General features: G+C 39.6%; 1 protein-coding gene across 1 annotated transcript in view; it reads right to left on the bottom strand.

Annotated features, from left to right (window-relative positions):
* CRPPA (CDP-L-ribitol pyrophosphorylase A) overlaps positions 1 to 23,691 on the bottom strand; it is a 378,873-nt gene that overhangs the window by 280,039 nt on the left and 75,143 nt on the right. The window contains exons 4-5 of the mRNA XM_067746235.1: positions 9,051 to 9,155; positions 1,269 to 1,314 (exon numbers count right to left, since the gene is read on the bottom strand). Coding sequence (XP_067602336.1) covers positions 1,269 to 1,314; positions 9,051 to 9,155 — 151 coding nt within the window. The remainder of the gene's footprint in view (positions 1 to 1,268; positions 1,315 to 9,050; positions 9,156 to 23,691) is intronic.

Below are 23,691 nucleotides of genomic sequence, written 5' to 3'. Positions count from 1 at the left end.
TGATCTGTTTACATACACAGATACACATATTAAAGTACGTTAATGGTTTGAAACACAATATTCTTGAAGGACAAAAAACATGAGGATAAACTACAAATACAGAATGTTATAAACAGAGAAAAGATTTCAGTTTTCTGAACGTGAAGCCAATTGATTGTTAAATAGGCTTTCCATAAAATAAAATAAAATGAAATAAGATATAAAATAAAATAAAAACTGTTGCCCTCACAATTCCCATTCAGTATTTCTTTCAACTTCAATCAACATCTGAATTTACAAGGTCACTTCTCAGTCACTATCTGAGTACATCGTTCTGTCCGTAACGTATTTTTGAAGGAGTAAATTACAAATAGATTGTAAAGCACCACACTTGCTTAGGCATTGGGGGTGGACCCCTCTGATTTTGGCTAGGACCATGTATACATACAACAGTGGTGATGTCAGGAGACATTTGATGGTCAGAGCAGGGGAGGGGAGGGAGGGAAGAGTGCTTCTGGTATCTAGTGAGTAGGCAACTTTTAGGATGCACAAAACAGTCCCCAGAGCAAAGAATTACCTGGCCTAAGATGCCAATAGTACCAAGGGTAAGAAACTGTGATTTGAACTGTGGAGGTTGCAAAAGTACAGAATGAATGTCCCTTGTGCATCATCATTACATTTCTAGCACGGTGTCAAGCACAGTAATACATATTTGTTGATTATGAAATAAAGTACTTCTGTGTAGCTGAGAGCTTAGAGTCAGAGATGAAAAGAATGAGAAAGGGGTTATTACATATATAATATCTAAAATTACAAAACAAAATTGCAGTCATTGTCAGAACTAAAAGGAATTAAAAATCATTCAGCCCAATTTCTCTATTTCAGAAAATTTTTTTTCTCATGCAAAAGATGCTGTCTAATGTACTGATATGGCAGTGTTGGGAGGGAGTAGACAGTCCTCTGAATAAATAAAAACAAAATATAATATATTTATAAATTAAAATATCAGTTTTCACTTCTAATAGTGTCAATGTCACCTACGTTTCTCAAATTAATAAAGTATTTCCTTTATAAAAGCTAAAACCAATGTTACATAAATCATAATAAGTGATACTTCAAAGCAGGAAACAAAATATATGTAATTATTTCTCAAACAAACAACTCACAGACCTCCGTGGCCTACAGCATTTATACTTCTGAGAATTCTGGGCTTTAAAATGTCATGAGAAATTCTCAACTGGCTTACATTTTTGAAACATAGGAACTGACAGTCATAAGGCCAAACATACCCTTAATAATCGATTCAGCTGCATACAGATCTCGTTTGTAGGTCACCTAGAGGACAGATAAACTTCATTAGACTTAACAGAGTAGGAAGGAATGTGAAAGCAATAAAATTATGCCCCCAAGGAAATTCTTGATTTTGGAGAAACTATAAACACATAATACTGACAATTTTTAAATTACAACACATCAGTTTATTCAGAAAAAATATATATTGTTTCTACAAATGGTTGAAGATTTGTTTTTAAATCTTTAAGTAAATTGAGACGTTATGTGGCAGTGGTTACCAAAGTCTTATTAATATAGGTATTATATCAAAGAAAATGTGGTAGCATTTAAATAAAAGTATTAGAATTACTGTTTAATAGTAGGTTTTATGTTGGAAGGAAAGAAGGAAAAGTATATATTAAAAAAAATTACCAAATTGCATTTTCAGTTGAAATGAGATACTTCTGAAAGACCAATTCACATTGAGGGTCTTCATTCTGAATTGAGTTTATCTGTATACTTCCAGATAAGGTTCACCTTTTTAAGATTTTTATTAATACATAACTGATTGAAAGAGCCTGGAGGGTACCACCATGTATATAAGAACAATCATGATCTTTGCTTAAGAACATACAGCCTCCTTGCAATAACCTATTCCTTGTAATATACCCTGCATGGTCCTATAGCAGATAGTTCCCAGAGTACATCCAGTGAGCTCAGGTACAGAACATGTCAAGTGCATGGCACTGCAGAATCACTTTTCCTACATCACAGAACTGAAGAACATAGTAAATAATCAAATATGTTAATAAGTACTATAAGGTCTTAGGAGCTTATCGTTCAGATGATTATGATGCAAATGGTCTAAAAACCCACTTTGAGAAATACTCACTAATTAATACCCTTCCATGTCTATAATTTGGACTATTTTCCTCCAGATTATATCCTAACTAAACTTGTACAGAAACTTTGTTCAGGTAAGTGGCTCAGGGCACTTCTACCCAAAATAGGTTTCCCTGCTATGCCTGTATCCTGGCAGGTAACCCTGGTCCAAAACTATACCTTACAATCCAGAACTAATGTAGCAGCTAACCTGTAAGACAGATGGAAATTTCCTCAAGCACTCAACCAATCTATTAAAATCAAATATGACATTGTTAAATTATGTCTAAAACAAGCACATGTGAACCAAAACTAGTACTATAGTTACTGACCCAAAATGCAGTTCTCTTATCTGGGGAAATAAATAGAAAACAGACACTTAAAGCTTCAGACTATGCATTTTACCAAATTAAAGAATGTATTGATCTCATTCACTCATTCAATAAATATTTATCAAATAACTACCATGTTGTACATCCTGTTCTAAGGACTGGAATAGAGCAATGAAAACAGTGAGCAAAACTCAACCTGCAGAAACAACATTTTAGAGGATAAATTTCTTTTATAAGAATTGAATAAAACACATTTGTTTCGGGCTTCCCTGGTAGCACAGTGGTTGGGAATCTGCCTGCCAATGGGAATCCACCTGCCAATGCAGGGGACACGGTTTTGAGCCCTGGTCCGGGAAGTTCCCACATGCCACGGGGCAACTAAGTCCGCAAGCCACAAGTACTGAAGCCCGTGCTCCGCAAAAAAAGAAGCCACTGCAATGAGAAGCCCAAGCACCGCAAGGAAGAGTAGCCCCCGCTCTCGGCAACTGGAGAAAGCCCACGCACAGCAACGAAGACCCAACGCAGCCATAAATAAATAAATATATATTTATTTTACCAAATAAAGACCAGACAAGGCTGCGGAGCTCAAGACAGACAGGAAGCAGAGACCCTCAAGGCCTAGAGCAGAGCCCCATGGGGGCTTCGGGGGCAATAGAAAAGGCTGGAAAATCAGGGCTCCCACAACACAAACCCACACACGCACCTGTGGTAGAGGCCTCCAGTCATGTCAGTTACATCCACTCTTTCTTTTAAATGCCTCTGAACACCTTCTAACCCCCGGCGTTCGGACAGGCAATGGGGACACAGCTACCTCTCGTGGTATTAAATATTAATATTAAATATTAAAAAAAACACATTTGTTTCCATGAAAACCCAAAGTTAACTAGATATCTGAAATCATCACTCAATATTTGCAATTTAAGTGAGAAAAGCCTTTTTTTCCTATAACTGTCTGCTATGTAAGGTAAACTCAAATCAGAAATTAACAGGAAGATGCCTAATTACCATACCTGATTTTTTATTCCTTCCTGCTTTCTTTGAGAGATAAAACCGCATTCCAAATTTAAATAGAATAATTGTGAAAGTACCTTATTCTTTTTTCCAAATAAATCTATCTTAACAATGGGTTTTTTTAATGAAAAAAACTTGGTCTCAAATACTAAAATGATTTTTCTAGCATATTTGCAAGACAACATTTTTGCATTGGAATCAGTCTTATGAATAAAATACATGAATTATTACCTAAAGGTCCTTTCTACACTAATATTAAATAAGTAATTGTATAAGCAAGAAAGACATCAAAATGTGAATTGTGCCCTCTGCAGTGAAAGTGCAGAGTCCCAACCGCTGGACCGCCAGGGAACTCCCCTAAAATTCATCGTTTTGCCTACATTTTCTTGTTGGCTGTGGATACATACTATACACAGATTAAAGTTTTTGATGTTTATTTAATATTTTCTTCATAAAGCCTTATCGAAAACCTCAACTATACTTCTCAACAAACACTGATTTAAGGAAAATAAACTACAAACTATTTCTGACAAACTTATAAAGTACTGTGTTGAAAAACAGCCTTCTGTTTTTCTAAATAAAACAGCTGCCATATTTCAAAGGGAAGAGGACTGAAAATGTTTTAATTCTGAATTGATGACTCTTTCTATCAAGCTTTTACAGTAATATGGAGTGTCCTTTCCTTATTTTTAATTTTACGAAAAGTTTAATAATCAGTTTTGAGATTGATTTTCTTCTGTAAGCATGATCTGCAGGTTTTCTTTGACCTTGCATAATACCTCAGTACGGAAAACAGTTACTTAAAAAAAAAACACATCAGCCCTAGTGATAGAAGAGCCTCAATCCTCTGATTCACTGGTTTTCACACTGTGCTCCTCAGAGCTCAGGGGCCACCGGAAGACCAGTGTGGAAGCTCTGCACAGCTGACGCTCAGAGCCCCACATCTGCTACTCACCTAGTTTAGCTCAGTTTTTGCCTGTTTTGTTTCACTGTGCTTCTGTGCAGTATTTCATCTAAGTATTTAGCTTTAAAAATATTTATGTTCAGTGGAAGAGAAACCTGAAACTGAGAGCCACAGAGATAGTTGCCTTTAACTCCTAGGCCAGAGCACTCTCAGCTACCTCAAGGTGAGCTCCACAGGACACTATGGTACCTGCTCTGTCTTGCTCCGTGTTGACAATACAGTATATTAAAGAGACTTCTCAGAGCCAAGTCCACTTGGCCACCATCTTACATAAATCAGACTACACTTAATGTTCTTCCATCTTTCACCTCATAAGAAAATAAGTATGTACTCCAATAGTTAGAATAAAGCCAGAAAATCTTAAATTTCGAAGACAGACACAAATTTAGATTTGGATGGGGATATTATATTGATTTCCAGTTCATCAATTATGTCTATCTAGAAAATGTTCTTTCCTCTAGACTGGATAACTAGATGAAAACCTCTGAAAAGACACAATTTCACCACATTGGTTTTTTTTGTTGTTGTTTTTTTTTTGCGGTACGCGGGCCTCTCACTGTTGTGGCCTCTCCCGTTGTGGAGCACAGGCTCCGGACGCGCAGGCTCAGCGGCCATGGCTCACGGGCCCAGCCCTCCGTGGCATGTGGGATCTTCCCGGACTGGGGCATGAACCCGCATCCCCTGCATCCGCAGGCGGACTCTCAACCACTGCGCCACCAGGGAAGCCCCACATTGTATCTTCGAGGTTAAAAAGAAAAAAGTGAGACTATTTTCTTTTGTTTTTAACAAAGATGCTAGAACACGTGAATCTAAAACAAGTAATTCCCATCAAAAGAAATCCTCAAAAGTCAGTCATTCCAATAATGTTGTGATGACACATCAACGTCTTCTAAAGAAGCATTTTCAGACAATGGAATAGTTAAATTTCTTCAATAAATTATGAATCTTCTATGCCTTGAAGACTGTTTTAACACTTAGAAACAAGAAGTTTGTTCAATTAGGTCTGTGTAGTATAGTAAGTGACCAACTCTTTATATTGGGACAAAAATATGGTACAACTATAAATTAAAGGAATGGAGACTAAATCTAGTCTCCTCATATAGACTAGATGAAATTTCACTAAAATAAGAGTATGTTCAGTAAGGGCTGGCTAGGCACAACCGCTCAGGCAGAGCTTCAGAGCCAACCCCTATTCTCAGGAGTCGGTCCTGTATTCTTCTGTGGTTGGTCGCTCTTAGGGAGGGGAAAGGAGGGAGAAGAAGGGGGTTTTGCTCATTCTCAAGGATGTCCTCTACCCTGCATGGTGATCTGAAAAAACTGATGTTTCCTCTAAACCCAGAGGAGCTACTGCAGGAAGGCTGGCCTCAACCGTAAATGCTGACTTTTTGCATTTACTTCTATTTTTTTCAAAAGTATGGTGCTTCCCTGGTGGCGCAGTGGTTGAGAATCAGTCTGCCGATGCAGGGGACACGGGTTCGTGCCCCGGTCCGGGAGGATCCCACATGCCACGGAATGGCTGAGCCCGTGAGCCATGGCCGCTGAGCCTGCGCGTCCGGAGCCTGTGCTCCACAACGGGAGAGGCCACAACGGGTGAGAGGCCAGCGTACCGCAAAAAATAATAATAATAATAAATAAATAAATAAATAAATAAAAATTTTAAAGTATGTAAAATATAAAATAGTCCTCCTGGGATTTCTGGCAGCAGATGAAATAACAGTCCTACATGTGGTCATGAGAAATTTCTAGTCATTCTTCCCAGCACCAGGGGTGAACTCCCTCACTTTCTGAGGGGTAGGGGAAGGTGTCCTGGCTCTGTATTTCAGAATCCTCCTTTGCCTTATTGTTTTGTGGTAGTGAAAATTCTCTTGAAATGTGCACTCTCTTCACTGTGCACTCTTCACTGTGTCAGATTTCTGAATCATGTTCCAGGCATTTGGCCTGCCACCCAAGTTCAATGCCAGTTTTAGCATAATTGTACTAAATCTTCTTTCAACTCTGAGTTGTAAAAAGTTGTAGCATTGTTGGAATTAGTATTGAATTAGAACACTTATTTCAATATGCAGATTCCATTGCTTTGGTTTAAACAGCAATGGTAATACTCTTTATCCATGCAAAATAAAACCGTAAAATTAAGCTAAAAGCTTATGCTAAAGACAACTCATGCAGTATCATCAAAAAGCTAAATAGGGCTAAACGAACAGCCAGTAAATATCAAAAATATTTTTTAAAGGTAGAGGATGATGAGACAGGAGGCAGAAGAGGGAAACAGGGAACCTGAAACAACTACATCATTTGCACTCAAGATAACTTCCCCTCAATCACAGAAGAAATTTGACACCTTAAAAAGACCTCAAAACTGCAATTTGAAAGACTTTTTGCCCAATTCACTGCATTACATGCCCTTTTAGCATCCAAGACCCTGGTAAGGCACATCATTATTCAAACATTCTAAGAGCAGGGCTTCCCCACTCCGGCCCAGTTCGGAAAGTGATACTATGAAAATGATCCCTCTGGGCCTAACAGGATATCACCCTTTGGCACGTGTATTAGTTTCCTAGGGCTGACATAACAATGTACCACAAACTGGACATCTTCAAAAAGGAACATATCCTCTCACCGTACTGGAGGCTAGAAGTGTGAAATCCAGGTGTCAGCAGGGCCACTGCCCACTCCGAAGGCTTTAGAGAAGAATCCTTCCCCACCTCTTCCTAGTCTCCTGGGGTTGCCAGCGACCCCTCACTTTCCTTTACTTGTCGATGCATCACTCCAATTTCTATCTCTATTGTCGTTGGCATTCTCCACCTATCTGTATGTGAATCTTTTCTCCTATTCTTACAGATCCGATTTAGGGACTCTTCTTTACCAACCTGACCTCATCTTAACTTGATTATATCTGCAAACCCTCTTTTCAAACAAGAGTGTTTATTCCCAAGTGCCAGGGGCTAGGACTTGAACATATCTTCTGTGGCGGGATGCAGTTCAACCCGCAACAGCATTATGAAATGACTCAGGAGGAGAATGAATAGAAGCACTTGGAAAGGCCAACCGCAGTTCAGTGCCCTGGCATTTGTCGCACATAAAAGGGAAGCAGAGCGCCAAGATGTAAGGACTAAAACCGTGATACTGTATTGCGGGTGGAAGCACTGCAATGTGAGATTTCACTCAAAAATACTGAAATACATTTGTGTAACACAGAGTGTAAAATTCAAAGAAGAGCAGTGTGCTGCTTTCCTTTCACCTGCAGACCTGAGGGTACTTTACAAGTTTAAAGAAGGCTCAGAATACCCACAAGAAGTAGATACTCACACAGCCTAAAACATCAGCAATGAGGCCAAAGAGTGCTGACATGTTAGTAGCAATAAAATGTCTTGAATTTTTTTTTTTTTTTCAACATAGTCTGCAAATTAAGTCAAGCAGGTCTATGGTGACATGGGTCAGGATCTTTAACAAAATACCTAATTGGTTACTATCAAAATCCTCCCAATTGATATGTATATCACCATCTGAGCCATATATAGAAAAGGAGAAACAAAATGAATAAAAGGTTTGCCTTCTAGGTTGATGATATTTGGATACTCTTAAAAGAGCAATAAGACTGCATTAATTTACTCTACCAGGCAATAATTCAGGCATATCAATATTTTGTAATCTTAGAACAATTTAAGTATGTGTGAGAAAATCTTCGCATGCAGCAAGGCCCACCACGTGACTTACAAAATACCTAATCAACACATAGGGCTTTTTGTTTTCTTTTTATGTCAACGAGGAAGTATGCTTTTAGATTCATATAATCTCAGAATTAGGATGAATGTTTTCTAACCAGATTTAGAGGGATGCTTTATAAAGATTTCATCCAACATTTCAAAAGCAGCAATACTTATTCAAAACTATGATATGACCCTACAATTCTATTTCAGAATACACTGCTCAATTCAACCTATTTCTACCCAATCAAACACAGGAGAGTCACGCTGTAAAGCACTCCTGCTGCAACAGGAAGCTGAACTATGATCGTGCAACAACCACTTCATTCCTCCTAAAGAAAGAAGTTTGCCATAAAGGCAGTCAAACCTTACCACAGGAAAGAGCACAGTTCCTCTTAGGAGGAGGTGAGTGGTTCTAGCCACCAACCCCACTGGGTCAAAACTGGCAGATATGTGTTTCAACCCAGTTAAGTTGGAGCTACCACCCCAAGGCCTGTGAGGAAACGTTGTTATTTTGGAAAGCAGAGTTGCACTCTCAATCCAGTTGAAGGTAAGGCTACAGAGTAAAAGATTATATGTAAAGAACACACACAAAAATTGTGAATAAAAGAATCTTATTGGCTAAAATGGAATTTGTTTGAATAAATTATCCCAGCGTGAGTTTTCTTGCAACCGAGCAATAGAAATGATACCATATTTGATGGTTCAGAAAACCTAGTGAGACTCAACACCTTTTATGTATGCATATACACACACACCTTTATTCCTGGAAATACTGTTTCAATATGAAACCAAATATTTTTATACTTCTCTATCTTCTAAAGCACCTGGAAATTGTCTGTACTTGTAGACAATACGTCTTCAGGAATGACACACCAAAACAGAGCTAAGTACCAACTCCCTTACCTTCCAGAGGTCAGGAGATCCTTCTATAAGTTTGGCTTTGATGTGACAGTATTTTAGAGCCAAATGCAAACACTCAGTTCCAAATTCCAGGTCATAGTCACTACACTGTGTAGGAAGAAAAAAGAATTAACAAGTTGAAATATAATTTTAAATAAACTAATCTTTTAATTTCATAATCAACTGTACATGGAAAAGAGCCCAGAAAACTTGCAAACTCTTTAATTAGCTACTGATTAATCAGGTACATTAATCTTCCCCATGCCCTAAAAGCCAAATGAAACAAATAGAAAACAGGAATGTTGCAATCAGAAGAGTTTTTAACTTCCTGAATAGTCTCATGTGTCAAATAAATATAATACTTCATTTCCTTTGCTCAAAAACTACATTTCCAAACACATTTGTGAAATGCCTCAAGGTACGACCAAGGATTACCGTATCAGACTTGATTTAACAAATATAGGTATCCATAAAACTCCAACCCCTTATCTCATATTTATACCGCTTTCTTATTAATTGGTATTTTAAATATCAATATATCCTTTTTAGAGGATATATTTTGATTCTGAACATGGCAATATTTCAGTCTTTCATTATGAGAAAAAATTTAAACGCCCATTAGATTTTAGTAAAATATAAGTAACATTTTTTAGCATTTTAAGCAGAACCATCAAAAATGACCAACACAATATAATTCAGCTGAGTAACAGTCACTAAGTACCTATCAAGTCCAAGGTTTGTATTAAGGACCAGAATAAAAAGACAAATGAAACATGTTTTGTGGCCTCAAGGAACTCAAGTCTAGAAAAGGAGGTTGATCTATACCAAATATTTTATAACAGACTGTGATATGGAGCAATAGAGGAATATTTATAAGTAGACCAGGAGATAAAATACTTAATTCTACATGAGGGTATCAGGGAAGGCCCATCAGAGGAAACGGTCTCTGATCTCATTCCAAAGACTGAGTAAAACTCAAGCATAGGGAAACCCTTCAGGCAAAAAGTGCCAAACAAAGATATAGACGTTGCAGACATCTGCTGGATTTGCATTTTACAAAGAGCATATCCGTATAAGACAGACTGCAGGAAGACAACAAATACGAATATGACATTTAGCACCCTTTGCCAATCTTTATTGTACTTGAGATTACAAAATGCCAAATTTTAATGATTTATGAAGTTAATGTACAAGAAAATATAACCATCAAGTATACCCAGAGTCCCAAATTACTCAGAACAGTCTCAGCTTAAACTTTCTATACTGATATACTACCTAACATGACATTTATTAAACATTTTCATCTCTAATATAGTATTATCAGCAGTTGTTACATTCAAATACATTAAGTTTTGGTAAACCTCTACATTCTACTTTCAACGTCTGCACAGGCTCATCTAGTAGTATGCAAGTGAGACCAACCTACAGTAAAAAAAGAGTTCTCTCCTAACACACTGTTAAATCCCAGAGATGACTAGCAATAACCCTTTTCCTGCCTCTTTCCAGATGCAAGATATTGAACACATGCATGGACAGCCTTAAAAGCGCTCACAAAGTGCATACTAAGAGGAACCCACAGGAACAGCTACTTCCTTTGTATCTCAGGGATGAGAATTACTTGATGCTGTGCTCCTGCCACTCACGTGATGTACCAGCCAACATGGCAACAGCTTACAAACTGCATGAAGTCTTCAGGATTCCAATCAACAGAGCCAACAGGAAATAAGGAAAATGATGGATCAGGTACTTATGAAATATATACTAGAAACAGATACTGAGCCATCCTGGCAGAAATAGTCTGAAGCTGTTATTCACTGTATAGATTAATATTACAACTATTTACAGGGTTTTTGGTAATTTTTTTTGCATTAAACCTTGCTTCTACAGTTACCTCAAAAAAAAAGCATGCTTAATGACTAATTAAATTCTGAATGTGTTTCTTAAGAACATGGATGACGATTTCCACTTCTGCCTAGGATACAGAAAGCTGACAATGATGCTCATTTCAGAACAAAAGAAAAAAGCAGACTAACTCCAAAAGCAGAACTTTTCCTCAAAACATCAGAGCTGAGGTCACAGGATGACCAAGTACCCCTAAATCTAAGAAAAGGCATGCCTCCCCCCAAAAGGGAGCGAGTGCCATACAGGCAGGTAAGAAGCAATCACCTAAAAATTCCAACGAACTGTCAAACACTGAGTGGAGGAAACTAGGAGAATGTAGAGCCTCTGGGAATCACAGCCGCAACAGGAGTGTATACCCACCCGCAGCGTCTTCTTCAGCAACCTGTTACTGGGTGCTCATGATGAGGTGTAACAGTATTTCAAAGTGACTGTGAGTTTAAACTCAAGGTAATCACTGAACAAATGTTTTAGAGTAAGAAGTCAATAGTGATAAGAGGGAATCATAAAATGAGAAATTAATACAAAGGCAGGCAGAAAGAAAGAAAAGGAACAAAAATAAATCACCCAGCAAGATGGTAGGTTTTAATCAAGTAAGTTAATTAATGTGTAACTACACAAAGTATCGACATTATCCAGCATGGGGGCCATAGTGCTATCACTGATCACATGAAAAACACACAAATACATAGGTGTGGAGAACCCTCTGCCTCCCTAAACTTGGAGCCCAAAATAGTGTTAACAATGTTCTCCTCAGGCAGAAGCCCTTAGCACACTATTGTCAGAGGTCCCCACAGACACTGCCAACCCCAGTCACCTTACAGTGAACCTCACAATCAACAGGCCCACTTATAAAATCCACAAGTCCAACCAGTCTCCAACATACACACATGAGCAAAAAACCCAGATTTAACTGAAACCCAAGGTAAAACTAAAATGAAAGATAAGGTGAAAAAGGCAAAAAGTAAAGTATTTCGTAGGAGCTAGAAACTATACAGTTAATAAAGACTTAATAACCCCAGAATAACAGTGTCTATACTCATAAAATAAGGATAATATGTAAGAGGATAATAGTTAGAAGGGTGGAAAACAGAAAAAGATAATAGATGACTCAACCACAAAGTCCAATATGTTAAAAAAAAAAAAAAAAAATCAGGGACTTCCCTGCTGGTACATTGGTTAAGAAACCGCCTGCCAAGGAAACTTACACAAGCCTCTTAGATAGCCTCATCCACCAGAGGGCAGACAGCAGAAGCAAGAAGAACTACAATCCTGCAGCCTGTGGAACAAAAACCACATTCACAGAAAGACAGACAAGATGAAAAGGCAGATGGCTATGTACCAGATGAAGGAACAAAATAAAACCCCAAAAAAACAACTAAATAAAGTGGAGATAGGCAACCTTCCAGAAAAAAAATTCAGAATGATAGTGAAGATGATCCAGGACCTCGGAAAAATAATGGAGTCAAAGATCAAGAAGATGCAAGAAATGTTTAACGAAGACCGAGAATTAAAGAACAGACAAACAGGACTTCCCTGGTGGCACAGTGGTTGAGAGTCCGCCTGCCGATGCAGGGGACACGGGTTCGTGCCCCGGTCCGGGAAGATCCCACATGCCGCGGAGCGGCTGGGCCCGTGAGCCATGGCCGCTGAGCCTGCGCGTCTGGAGCCTGTGCTCCGTAACGGGAGAGGCCACAACAGTGAGAGGCACGCGTACCACAAAAAAAAAAAAAGCTGCCAGAAGCTATTCAGTAATATCTAATGGTTGTGTAGAGTTCTATTTTCTCTGTAGTGTGGGTAGCTCTGAAAATGTGTACAACCTTCTCCTTCTACTTTCCCTTACACCTAGTTTGCATTAAGAAAAATGGAAGAAAAATTAGCAGTGAAATTGGAAGAATAAAGGTAGAAGATGAACAAAGTTTTAAAGTATATTATTCTCAATTTTGACAATTACAAACATGGATATTCTCTTCCCGTTTTGATTTGTTCTGTAAATCACACATAGTTGAAGTTACTTTTTTTTTAATTAATTTTTTTCTTTTGGTACGCGGGCCTCTCACTGTTGTGACCTCTCCCGTTGTGGAGCACAGGCTCTGGATGCACAGGCTCAGCGGCCATGGCTCACGGGCCCAGCCACTCCACAACATGTGGGACCTTCCCAGACCGGGGCACGAACCTGTGTCCCCTGCATCGGCAGGCGGACTCTCAACCACTGCGCCACAAGGGAAGCCCAGTTGAAGCTTTTTTGTTATGTGTATATTGTTTTCCTGTCTTCTCTACATAGCGGTTAAGTGACTAACATCAAATAAATAGTTTATGATACACCTCTCACACTGTTCGGTCAGTCTCCGTGGACCATCACCCTATAGTTAACCTCCTGCCCAGCCCTTTCTCCTGTACCATCCTCTGTTATGCTTCAGTTCACTCCAACTCATTACCTAATAGGCTCTTCACCTCCTATATTTGAAGGAATACCTATTGCTCACCAGCATCCTCAACTGGTTTCTACTGCTTTTCCCAACCATCACTAGTAAGTGGTTCAAAGGCAGGGTACGAAGGCAGGATTAACATTCCAGATCCCTACTGCTCTTCTTCCATGCAAAACACTCTTTCCTTCCAAAATGCGGGCCATCTGGACAATGTTCCAACCTTCATAACACTATCATCTCTCACTACTTCATAGGCTCTGCAGTTTCAGGCACATGGGATCAGTCTTCCTTTTTACTCCAATTACTGACATTATACTAGCTGAATTCAAGGTCCATGTGCACAAACTTTAAATACTCTAGCCATTTCCTTGACATTTATCTTCACTTGAACAACTAATTTTTTGGGGGAACTTGATGTTTACCTTTATCTGTGACCCCTCTGAAACTTTTCATTCCATAATCCAGTCTGACTGGAAGATCTAACCATCATTTCTCTTACTCTCCTCTCACAATGAAGTTGCCCTTTTCCCTGAATGAGGCATCCAATCCTATAAAACCTCTATTTGCTCTTGATTAGGAAATGTTCGCTTTCTTAGACTGCCCTTCATCAACCAAGAGACTATGGTGGAAGGCATGAAAAATGTCATTACTAGCACCCCAACTGCTTTGATCTCTTGTCCATCCGCTAGATTTCCTTTATAAACTCCAACTACAAAATTATGTCATCTATTCTATTTTCTAAATTTTTAGTTCATACATTTCAGTTATCAAGCTACATAGTTCAAAGAACCAAATATCTCTATAAGATTTGTTATGAAAAAGTCAACCTCACCCCCTTCACCCTACTTTGTCTTCTCCAGAGGCGATCATTTTTCCTTCTTTCAATTGACTCTTCTAACATTCATTTCCATGTGTAGCAGTCAACTATCAGTGAGTAACAAATGTACATATGATCTCAGTGGCACATAGCAATACACTTCTTTCTCATGAACAGCTGTGGGACAGCCGAGATGACTGTGCTCTAAAGCTGCAGGACTGTAGGTTGGCTGTGGCAGTTCTGATCTGTGGGTCTCACACTGCAGGCCACCATGGAGGGGCAGCCACGAGAGTATGCCTTCCTTAAGGCAACAGATGCACCAAAGGGCAAGCCCAACAGCACAAGCACATTTACGCCTCTGCCTATATCACATCTGCTAAAATCCCAAAGCAAGTTAAGAGACCAAATCCAGAATCAAGGAGCAGAGAAATATACTTCACTTACCGGGAGGCCATAGTAAGGGTACAAAAGCAGAACACTGTCAGGCCTGAGCAATTGCAATTAAATAGTTTACCGTCACATCATCTCTCTAAATAACATACTTGTAATGCTGCCTCTTTATTTTCTGAGTTGGCCATCATATATGGAAGAACTTTGTCTTCTCTCCTCCCAACATCACCACAATACACACCAACAATTCCCATTCCCCATGCCTTCAATATCCTAATTTTGGTTAAATCAATGTGTGTCTACATTACTGACTATGTAAACATTACTCATAGCTAGGTTATATATTATAATTCCTTTCCTGCACAAGTCTTTGTTTTTCCTGGAATTAGAACTTCTCTTTTGTTTCAAGTGTTTGGTTTTCTACATACTTATGACTCATTCAACAGCAAACAGCTATTTGTCTAGATCTACTCTCAAGATATTCACACACATAAGGCATTTCACCAACTTTATATCCCTGAAGAAGTCACTTTTGAAGTCTTCTGACCTTTTTCAACATGGACTGGTTGTTGTCCTCTGACAGTGACACACAGCTATCATCCTGAGAATGCCCTATACCATGATCCTGGGGATACTCTTCATCTTTCTCCTATCATGAATCTCCAATATCCCATGTAATCTTTTTGAATGACACTCTCCTTTCTGTGGAACACATCCTCTAATAGCTTTCTGAGAAAGGGAATATAAGAGGTAAGTTTTAAAAACACTTTTTGCTGCATTATTTCTTTGATATTTCCTTCTCTCAATTTTCTCTTTCAGAAAGTTTTGTTACTGAATATTGATTTTATTTGATTGGACTTCTAATTTTCTTTTCTTTCCTATATGCCATCTTTTTATCCTTTATGGGGAAGTTCCTCAGATTTATTTTTAACCCCAGATCTTTTTTATCCTCTGAACTTTTTTTTTTTTTTTTGAGCATTCTGATCTTAATTCATGTTGGCAATGAACTTTTATCTCTGTAATGATATTTTTAAAAGTTTTCCTTTCTCGGGCTTCCCTGGCGGCGCAGTGGTTGAGAGTCCGCCTGCCGATGCAGGGGACACGGGTTCGTGCCCCGGTTCGGGAAGATCCCACATGCCGCGGAGCGGCTGGGCCCGTGAGCCATGGCCGCTGAGCCTGCGCGTCCGGAGCCTGTGCTCCACAACGGGAGAGGCCACAACAGTGAGAGGCCCGCGTATCGCAAAAAAAAAAAAAAAAAGTTTTCCTTTTTCTACATATTCACTGCTTCCTCATATTAGGCTTTTGTGTTTGTTTTGGTCTCTATCTTCCACAGTAAAGTGCATTCTTCACGTGGGATGGTAAACTTGTCAGCTTATATTTAAGAGTGGAAGATTAAAAAGCTATTAAGCAATGAGTGCAGGGGTGGGGTTTGTGAACGGTGAGCTTCACTATACGGAGATGGGGAACCTCTGAGGTTAGTACTCTTAGGTCTGTCTTCTTCGACTAGACATATTACTCAAATAAAACACTTCCGGGCTTCCCTGGTGGCGCGGTTGTTGAGAGTCCGCCTGCCGATGCAGGGGACACGGGTTCATGCCCCGGTTCGGGAAGATCCCACATGCCGCGCAGCGGCTGGGCCCGTGAGCCATGGCCGCTGAGCCTGTGCGTCCAGAACCTGTGCTCCGCAACGGGAGAGGCCACGGCAGTGAGAGGCCCGCGTACCACAAAAATAAATAAATAAATAAAACACTTCCAGTCTCCAGCCAAGACAGAAAGCCAAGCCGCCAGGATGTTGGCTGCTGAGTGGGAGAAGAGACCATGGGCTTCTCACATAGGGCAGGCAATGTGCACATGGTCTGTTAGTCACCGTTTGGGGCAAGGCACTCCTTCCCTCAACTGCACCCAGTGTTCTCTCCAGACGGAGGAAGGATTCCACCCCCACCTGTCTCTGTGGTGGTGGTGGGGGGGGGGGGGATCATAGAGTAGAGAAGGTGATTTAGAGATCAGACTATTTTTAAAATATGTTCTGGCAAAGCCTCCTTATTTTGTCCCCCTTCACTCAGTTCTAGGAGTATCTGGTGCTACCTGAACTTTTGGGGAATTCTATTGTAGTCAATTTTACTTCTTAGCTTTCCCTACAACTCTCTTATAATTCAGCCTTCTCAAATCGACTGCATCAGTTACTACTTATTCACCTGTTTTCTGGTTATTTATTTGTTTGCCATCACCACCTCTCATTCTCCTTATTTCTGTGGGTTCATGTTGGTTTTAATCCCTTGCTAAGTGGATTTAGTGAGGTTTGAGTAGTGAACAAAACTAGACACATGTTCAGTTGGTTATCTTTACCCAGAAACAGGTAAGTAATTCCAAATTGTCATCCACAAAGGTGGCTTCAGTTTATATTCCCATAAACAACACATTAAAATGTAGCAGAGTTCTTAACATGAGGTGAGTGAATAGGACTCAGAGGGACTGGAAAAACCTCTGAAAATAATATTGTGTGTATAATGCAGTTATTTTTCTGGGAAGGGATTCTACAAGTGTCAGAGCTTTTATAACACAAAAAAAGTGAGGAACTATTGTTTTATGGTAATCATATAATGGTCCATGGTTACAAATAATCCGATTACATATCTATTTTTCCAGCTTTAACATCACTCACAGTATTAGTTCTGCAAAGCAGCCTGGGAAGTTTGCCCAACAAAGAATATACACATTAGAGAAAAACTAAATCAAAGGCATGCATGCACAGGTTTCTCACTCTGCAGTTATAGAACCATACTCAGAATATTTCAAGTAGAAACAAAATAGGCTATCTTACAATGAGGTAAACAATGAACACCTGCATTCAATTTATCATCTGAAAATCAAACTTGAAGCATTTTGCATACATTTACATGGTTTGAATTATGCAATGTATTTGAGAATTGCAGGAGAGACAGTTGTCCAAGAAGCTTTGTTCTTACAATATATCCAATCATTTTATGAGTAAATAAACAACCTCAGACTAAGTCCATATGAGGCTGATAACATAAATGCAATCATCACTCTTCAGGAAACAAATTACAAATGACCTGGCTAAGGACAAGATTTCTATGAGTACCAATTTTTAGAAGAGTTTATACAGAATTACATTTACAAATGGCTTTCAAACACTTATCAGTTAAAACAAAAAACTGTCAGTTTATTCACATTTTTATCAGCTCTACCCAACCAAAAGCCACTATGAACTTATAGGCAAACACCACCCATATGCATCAGTTAAACATTACCTAGAAGATGATACTTCTTTTCTGCATCCAGATAATTAGAGGGAAAAATAACATGGAAAAGTAAATTTCACTGGTAATTGTGTAACTGTTTTTAACTATTTCTTTTCAGCTTCACAATCAAATACTGTCAAACACTATTAAAAACTAAGAGGTTCACTGAATATTTTACTCTTATGTATCTCTTTGAAAAAGTAAACTGATCGAAGCTTGCAAATAAAATTAAGGAATTGAGATAGTGCCCAGAAACCCACTGAGCAGACATATCACACATGCATTGTCCAGCCCCAGGGTCAACAACTAAGGGAAAAACTGAAAAACTGGATCAATACCCAGCCGCAGAGATAAGGTAACTTTAAATTCATGCAGAGAAAACTGTTAGAACAGGGGTCCCCAACCCCCGGGCCTCGGAAGGATAGCGGTCCAAGGCCTGTTAGGAACCGAGCCGCACAGCAGGAGGTGAGCGGCGGGCGAGCCAACAAAGCTTCATCTCCCGCTCCCCATCGCTCTCATTACAGCCTGAACCATCCCTCCCCAAACCCCGACCGTGGAAAAGTTGTCTTCCACGAAACTGGTCCCTGGTGGCAAAAAGGTTGGGGACCGCTGTGTTAGAAGGCTGTTATTGTAATCTCATCAAGAGATTATGAGGGGGCTTCCCTGGTGGCACAGTGGTTGAGAGTCCGCCTGCCGATGCAGGGGACACGGGTTCGTGCCCCGGTCCGGGAAGATCCCACATGCCACAGAGTGGTTGGGCCCGTGAGCCATGGCCGCTGAGCCTGTGCTTCCGGAGCCTGTGCTCCACAACGGGAGAGGCCACAACAGTGAGAGGCCCTCATACCGCAAAAAAAAAAGAAAAAGCAAAAAGGGATCATGAGGATCTGAAATAAATCCAGGAAACAGAGAAGGGAGGGCCCAGAGCCAGAAGCTATTTCAGCATCAGCAGGGTTGGTGACATTATTACCCCAGTTGGAAGGTGCAGAAAAAGGGAACAGTTCCATTGGTTAGATTCATGGCATCAGTTTAAGTTCCCTATAGAACATCAAGCAGGAATACTCATAAGAAGCTGTAAATACATGTCCAACATTTATGAGAGAAACATGAAAAAGAATGATCAAAAAACTTGAGGAGTATCTATCCAGATACCAAGCAAATATTTATGGAAAAGTTGCCAGGCATCCTTCTCTAAGCACCGAGAAGGATGAATGAGGCTGGGGAAGATATACAAGCAAATACAACACAAAGAGATCAAAGTTAAATCTGTATGTTCACAGGCTGTGGGAAATGAAGAGAAGCACCGATGACTTCATGACATCAGTTCTACTTTTTCTTCAATGACACAAGTTGCACAAAATTTAACCTGAGTTCAGTGCAACACTTAAAACTGTAACAATCTGCTTTAAACGCCAAACATTATCTCATTATCTCAAGACCAAAACTACGGTTTTAAAATTATCCCGCCGTCTCAACAACTTGTCCAATAGCCTCCTGCTGGTCCATTCCTTACACTAATTTTAGTACCTTCAGCCTTCTCCCTGGTTCTCATATTTCACATGATATTTTCAAATGTTTCTTCTGAGTCTCACTTTACAATCTAGTTCCCCCAGCATCAACTGTTGACTTAAACACTGTGAAACTCTGTTTCTAGGTTTTCTATGAAACTCTGTGGCTCCTAAAAACTCTTCTCTACAGCCTAGCCTACATCCTTCAATCATGAAAAGTCAGAGCTAAGAGAACAGGAATTAAATGTGCCTGAACACCAGGCCACTGAGGCTAAAACTAACAGTGACAAGCTATTCAGCAATAAAACAGAACAATAGACTGACATGTGCAACAACATGGATGAATCTCGCAATCATTATGCTTTAGCCTTAGAAGCCAGACACAAAAGACTACAAATTTGGCCCCATAGAAGGCAGCAATGACAGTGTGCCAGTGGCAGATCTAGGCTTTAAGAAACTTTGTGTGTTTCCACCCTTTTATACCTGCCATCTCCATGAGAACATGCCTGGATAGACTGCTGGTCAAACCAAGGTGAAAGAATGGAGCAGAGCTGTCCAGCCAATGTACACCCACAGTACAAAGCAGAGCTGCCCCAAAGCACAGCACATGCACGCGAGTGCGCACACACGCGCGCGTGCACGCACGCACGCGCGCACACACACACACACACACACTTATTGATGAGAGCCTGAACTAAGGCCTGCATGTCCCTCCCTCACCATCAGAGAGCTAGGCTGTGGTCTCTGGGCAGGATGAAACCAGTTACAGACCAGAGAGCACCTATTTAGTAGGACTGTCTGGGGACACTGGGAAGTCGGCCAGGAACACCTGGATTGAAATATTTCTGTAATAGGTAACATTCTATTCTGAGAAACTTAACAGATTTCCTTAGCAACAAGGAATGGCGATCATTCCATTTGTTGTCAACAAGTATAGACCGCGTGAGGGAAAACACAGCCCAAGCGGTTGGTCACGTTTCTGCTCCTTTTCTACGTATTCCATAGATTCCAGCACGGACCAGCAGAGCATGCCACTGGCAAACCCCAACTCCTCTGTGCCATTACACCTCACTCTGTGCACCAGCCTTTGATGTCCTTAGATCCTGTGTTCAAAATGAATTACACGGGCCCTTGCCACCTCTAGTACAGATGGAGGCAAATACATGGTGCGCCACTAACAAGGCCTAGGGAAAATGAACACTCTTCTGTACACAATCACTATCCTCATTATCCTTATGTAATCCATCCAATAATGTAACAACTGAGTTATAAAAGACAGAATTTTAATTCCACCCTTCTTATTTTTATCACAACAGGCAAAGTGCCGGAAACAATGTGAGGTTTTCCAACTTTGCCCAAATTTATCTGCTCCTGTTCCAATAATTAAGATATCGATGAGATATTGTACTTGAATCTTTTAAACAGTATTGGGTGCTGGCCATGCCCTCCCCACCCCCTACCCCTTTTTGGGAACGAAAATACCCGATCTACAATCCCTGCTAAGAAAGCATCAACCTTGTTTTATTTTCCTGTCATACCCATTCCTTCCCAACCCCACTCCATAGGTTCTGCTGACTGGTCTATCGGTGGGGACCTATCTCTAGAGCAGCCAGTCCAACAGATGATCAGTAGCTTATGATCTGGGTGAACGGGCTGATGAAGGCTCTATATGCCCAAAGTTTGCACTAGGACATGAGGAAAGAATTTGCCAGTTGAGAAAGGAAGTCAAATCTACTATGGCATGCACTCCTCTTGGAGCGCGAGGGTTGTGGAAACTAAATCTGAAGTTACAGAAAAACAGAAATCATAAATTTAGAAGATGAGGTGAAAAAAATGGATTAACCATAAGGCAGCAAAACCCCTAGAAGTAACTCAGGTCTCAACAGCTTGCCATTACCAATGAATTCTCTTTTTCCAATAACTTACATGTCTTTCTTGGGAAACTTTTAATCTCTCTTCCTTGTAAACTCAAAAGCTAATCAGGGAACTTCCATAGACAGTGGAAAGTTCCAGTACCAATAAAAGTTCCTGATAGAGGCAATTATCTCAAAATCCTTCTGAAAGATTGTATAACTACCAGCATCACTGATGATTATTCATAAATATGGCGAATTATCAAAAAATCTTTTCCAAACCAAACTGACAAGTATAAGACTGATTATTCTCTGCAAGAATGCTACCTGGGTACCCCATCACAGCATATTTGAAGTCTCCAGAGTCTTAGCTCATTAGTATCAACACAGGTAGACTCTTCCCCCATGCACTGAACATTCAAAAAATTCCATTTTTAACGTTAAAGTAAACCTGTACAATGGAATATATCGACCATACAACCAACGTCGAAAGGAATGGCACTCCTTTTTGAACCGTGTTTTAGGAACATATAATGAACTTGGCAATATAACAGGTAAGTGATAGTCTGTCCATAAACTACTGTGAAAAAATTTAGTCTTTATACTCAAAAAGCATAGTGCAGTAACACCTTTTCATAAGATTGGGATATGTTTTAAGAAAAACAAAGAAAAAAGAAATTTCGGTGATAGTACAAAGGTCAAAACGTAGGACTCATACCCAACCCCAGCTCTCAGTCCTCTGAAAGAACTGCATTCCCTCCCAACTTAATAATTATTTCCTGAGTGTTGACATTTATTCCCTGCTATTCAATGTAAGCAAAAGCACATTCTCTTTCCAAAAGCATTATCGTGATATTAAACAGACATCCAACATAGAAAGGCCTAGATGAACTACCAAAAACAAAAAAAAATTACAGGAAAAGAAACAGCTCTGATTAGTTTTCAACGTGAAAATATCAAGAGTAGGAAAGACATGTAGATATCAAAGAAGGAAATCCCTCTTAAAATCTGGATGTCCTGGGATCAGGATAGATCACCAGTCCTACAAAGCCTATCACAGAGGTCTTATTCTCTAGGGAATCCTCACATTAGAAAACTTAATAGCCATCAAGTCCATTATGAGTTAAAATTACCTTAATTTGTACGCATTGGGACCACGAAAAAGCTGAAGCAGTAATCCTGAAAAAAGTAATTAATCTATGTTAAATCTATGTTAATCAGTTATGTACGTGTTATGTTTTCAGGTTAAGAAAAAGATTCAAAACATACCTAAATAATTCTTGCCAAATCTTTAGTTTGTTAAATTGTGTAATTTTTTTCCCCAGAAAGTACAATGCTTGTGAAAGATCTCAGGGAGAATATACTGAACACAAGAAGCTATCTCTTGATCATTCAAATGCACAGCAACAAGATAGAACAAGCTTCCTCCCTGGTGCAATTCCAAATAGGACCAATTTAGGACCAATTTTATCCAGTGTCTAAAATCTATCAAATCACAAACATGCCATATTTGCCCCACCAGGGACCATTTCTAGTTGCCTTGCTGCAATGTCAAAGAAAAACTAGAAGTTTGAAAATTGATGTCTTTCCAGGTTAGAATAAAATGAAAATTAGCACCTTGAATAAGACATTCCAGTTCACTTTTACCATGTTTTTTTTTTCTGTTTTTCCTAAAAGAATCAAAATATTTTGTAGCGTCCTTTCAAAGCATCACCTAAAAGAAACAGCAGTTCTTTTACTTTCTCCTTTCCCAAGAATGCGGAGTTCTCCAATTCACTCCAGGTCAAACTCTGATTGTATTCAAATATATCTCGGCCTTGGGGAAAAGCAAGGGAAGGTGGCCAGCACTCAAGGGTATCAAGTAACAAGCACCCTAACACTTTTTTCAAAGTGCACCTTGTGCAAACAGAAAAACGGTTAACTCCAAGGGAATAGCCATTGGAGAGATGTATATACTCTCCCCAGGATGAAATATTTTTTCTTTCATACATTCAATTCACTAAGAATGTTCTTAAGTGGTGATTTTTACCCTAAAACTGTATGCTTATTAAGAAATTATATCAATATATACACTCATATCAATGCACACATATCAGTATCTACGTATGATATATCAACAGAGGCACTAAAAAGGGGGAGCTCCTCGGTTCAGCAATAAAGGTGCAAAGTGCCACACTCACTCCCCTTGCCTTGCACAGAAGTGAAAATTCACCACCTGACCTTGGTATATTCCACATCATGGACTTGCAACAAAATGCCAGGCCATATTCACCACACACTGTCTTTGCCAAAGGCTAAGAAACCGTATGATTCGTCTTTTTTCTCAGTGTCTCCATAAAAATCAGATTAAAAAGGCTTCCTGTTGTAACTTCCATTTTATCTAATATTTTTGAAAGCCATATGTGTTTCACCATAGAGAAAGATGATACTGACACGTCCACTCACTGTAGAACCGTTGGTGAGAGAACATCTTTTAATTTCTTTTAAC

This window comes from Pseudorca crassidens, chromosome 8 (genome assembly GCF_039906515.1).
Source record: "Pseudorca crassidens isolate mPseCra1 chromosome 8, mPseCra1.hap1, whole genome shotgun sequence".
Classification (NCBI taxonomy): domain Eukaryota; kingdom Metazoa; phylum Chordata; class Mammalia; order Artiodactyla; family Delphinidae; genus Pseudorca; species Pseudorca crassidens.
The sequence above is the reverse complement of the archived record's forward strand: the minus strand, read 5'-3'. Positions and strand labels throughout refer to the sequence as shown.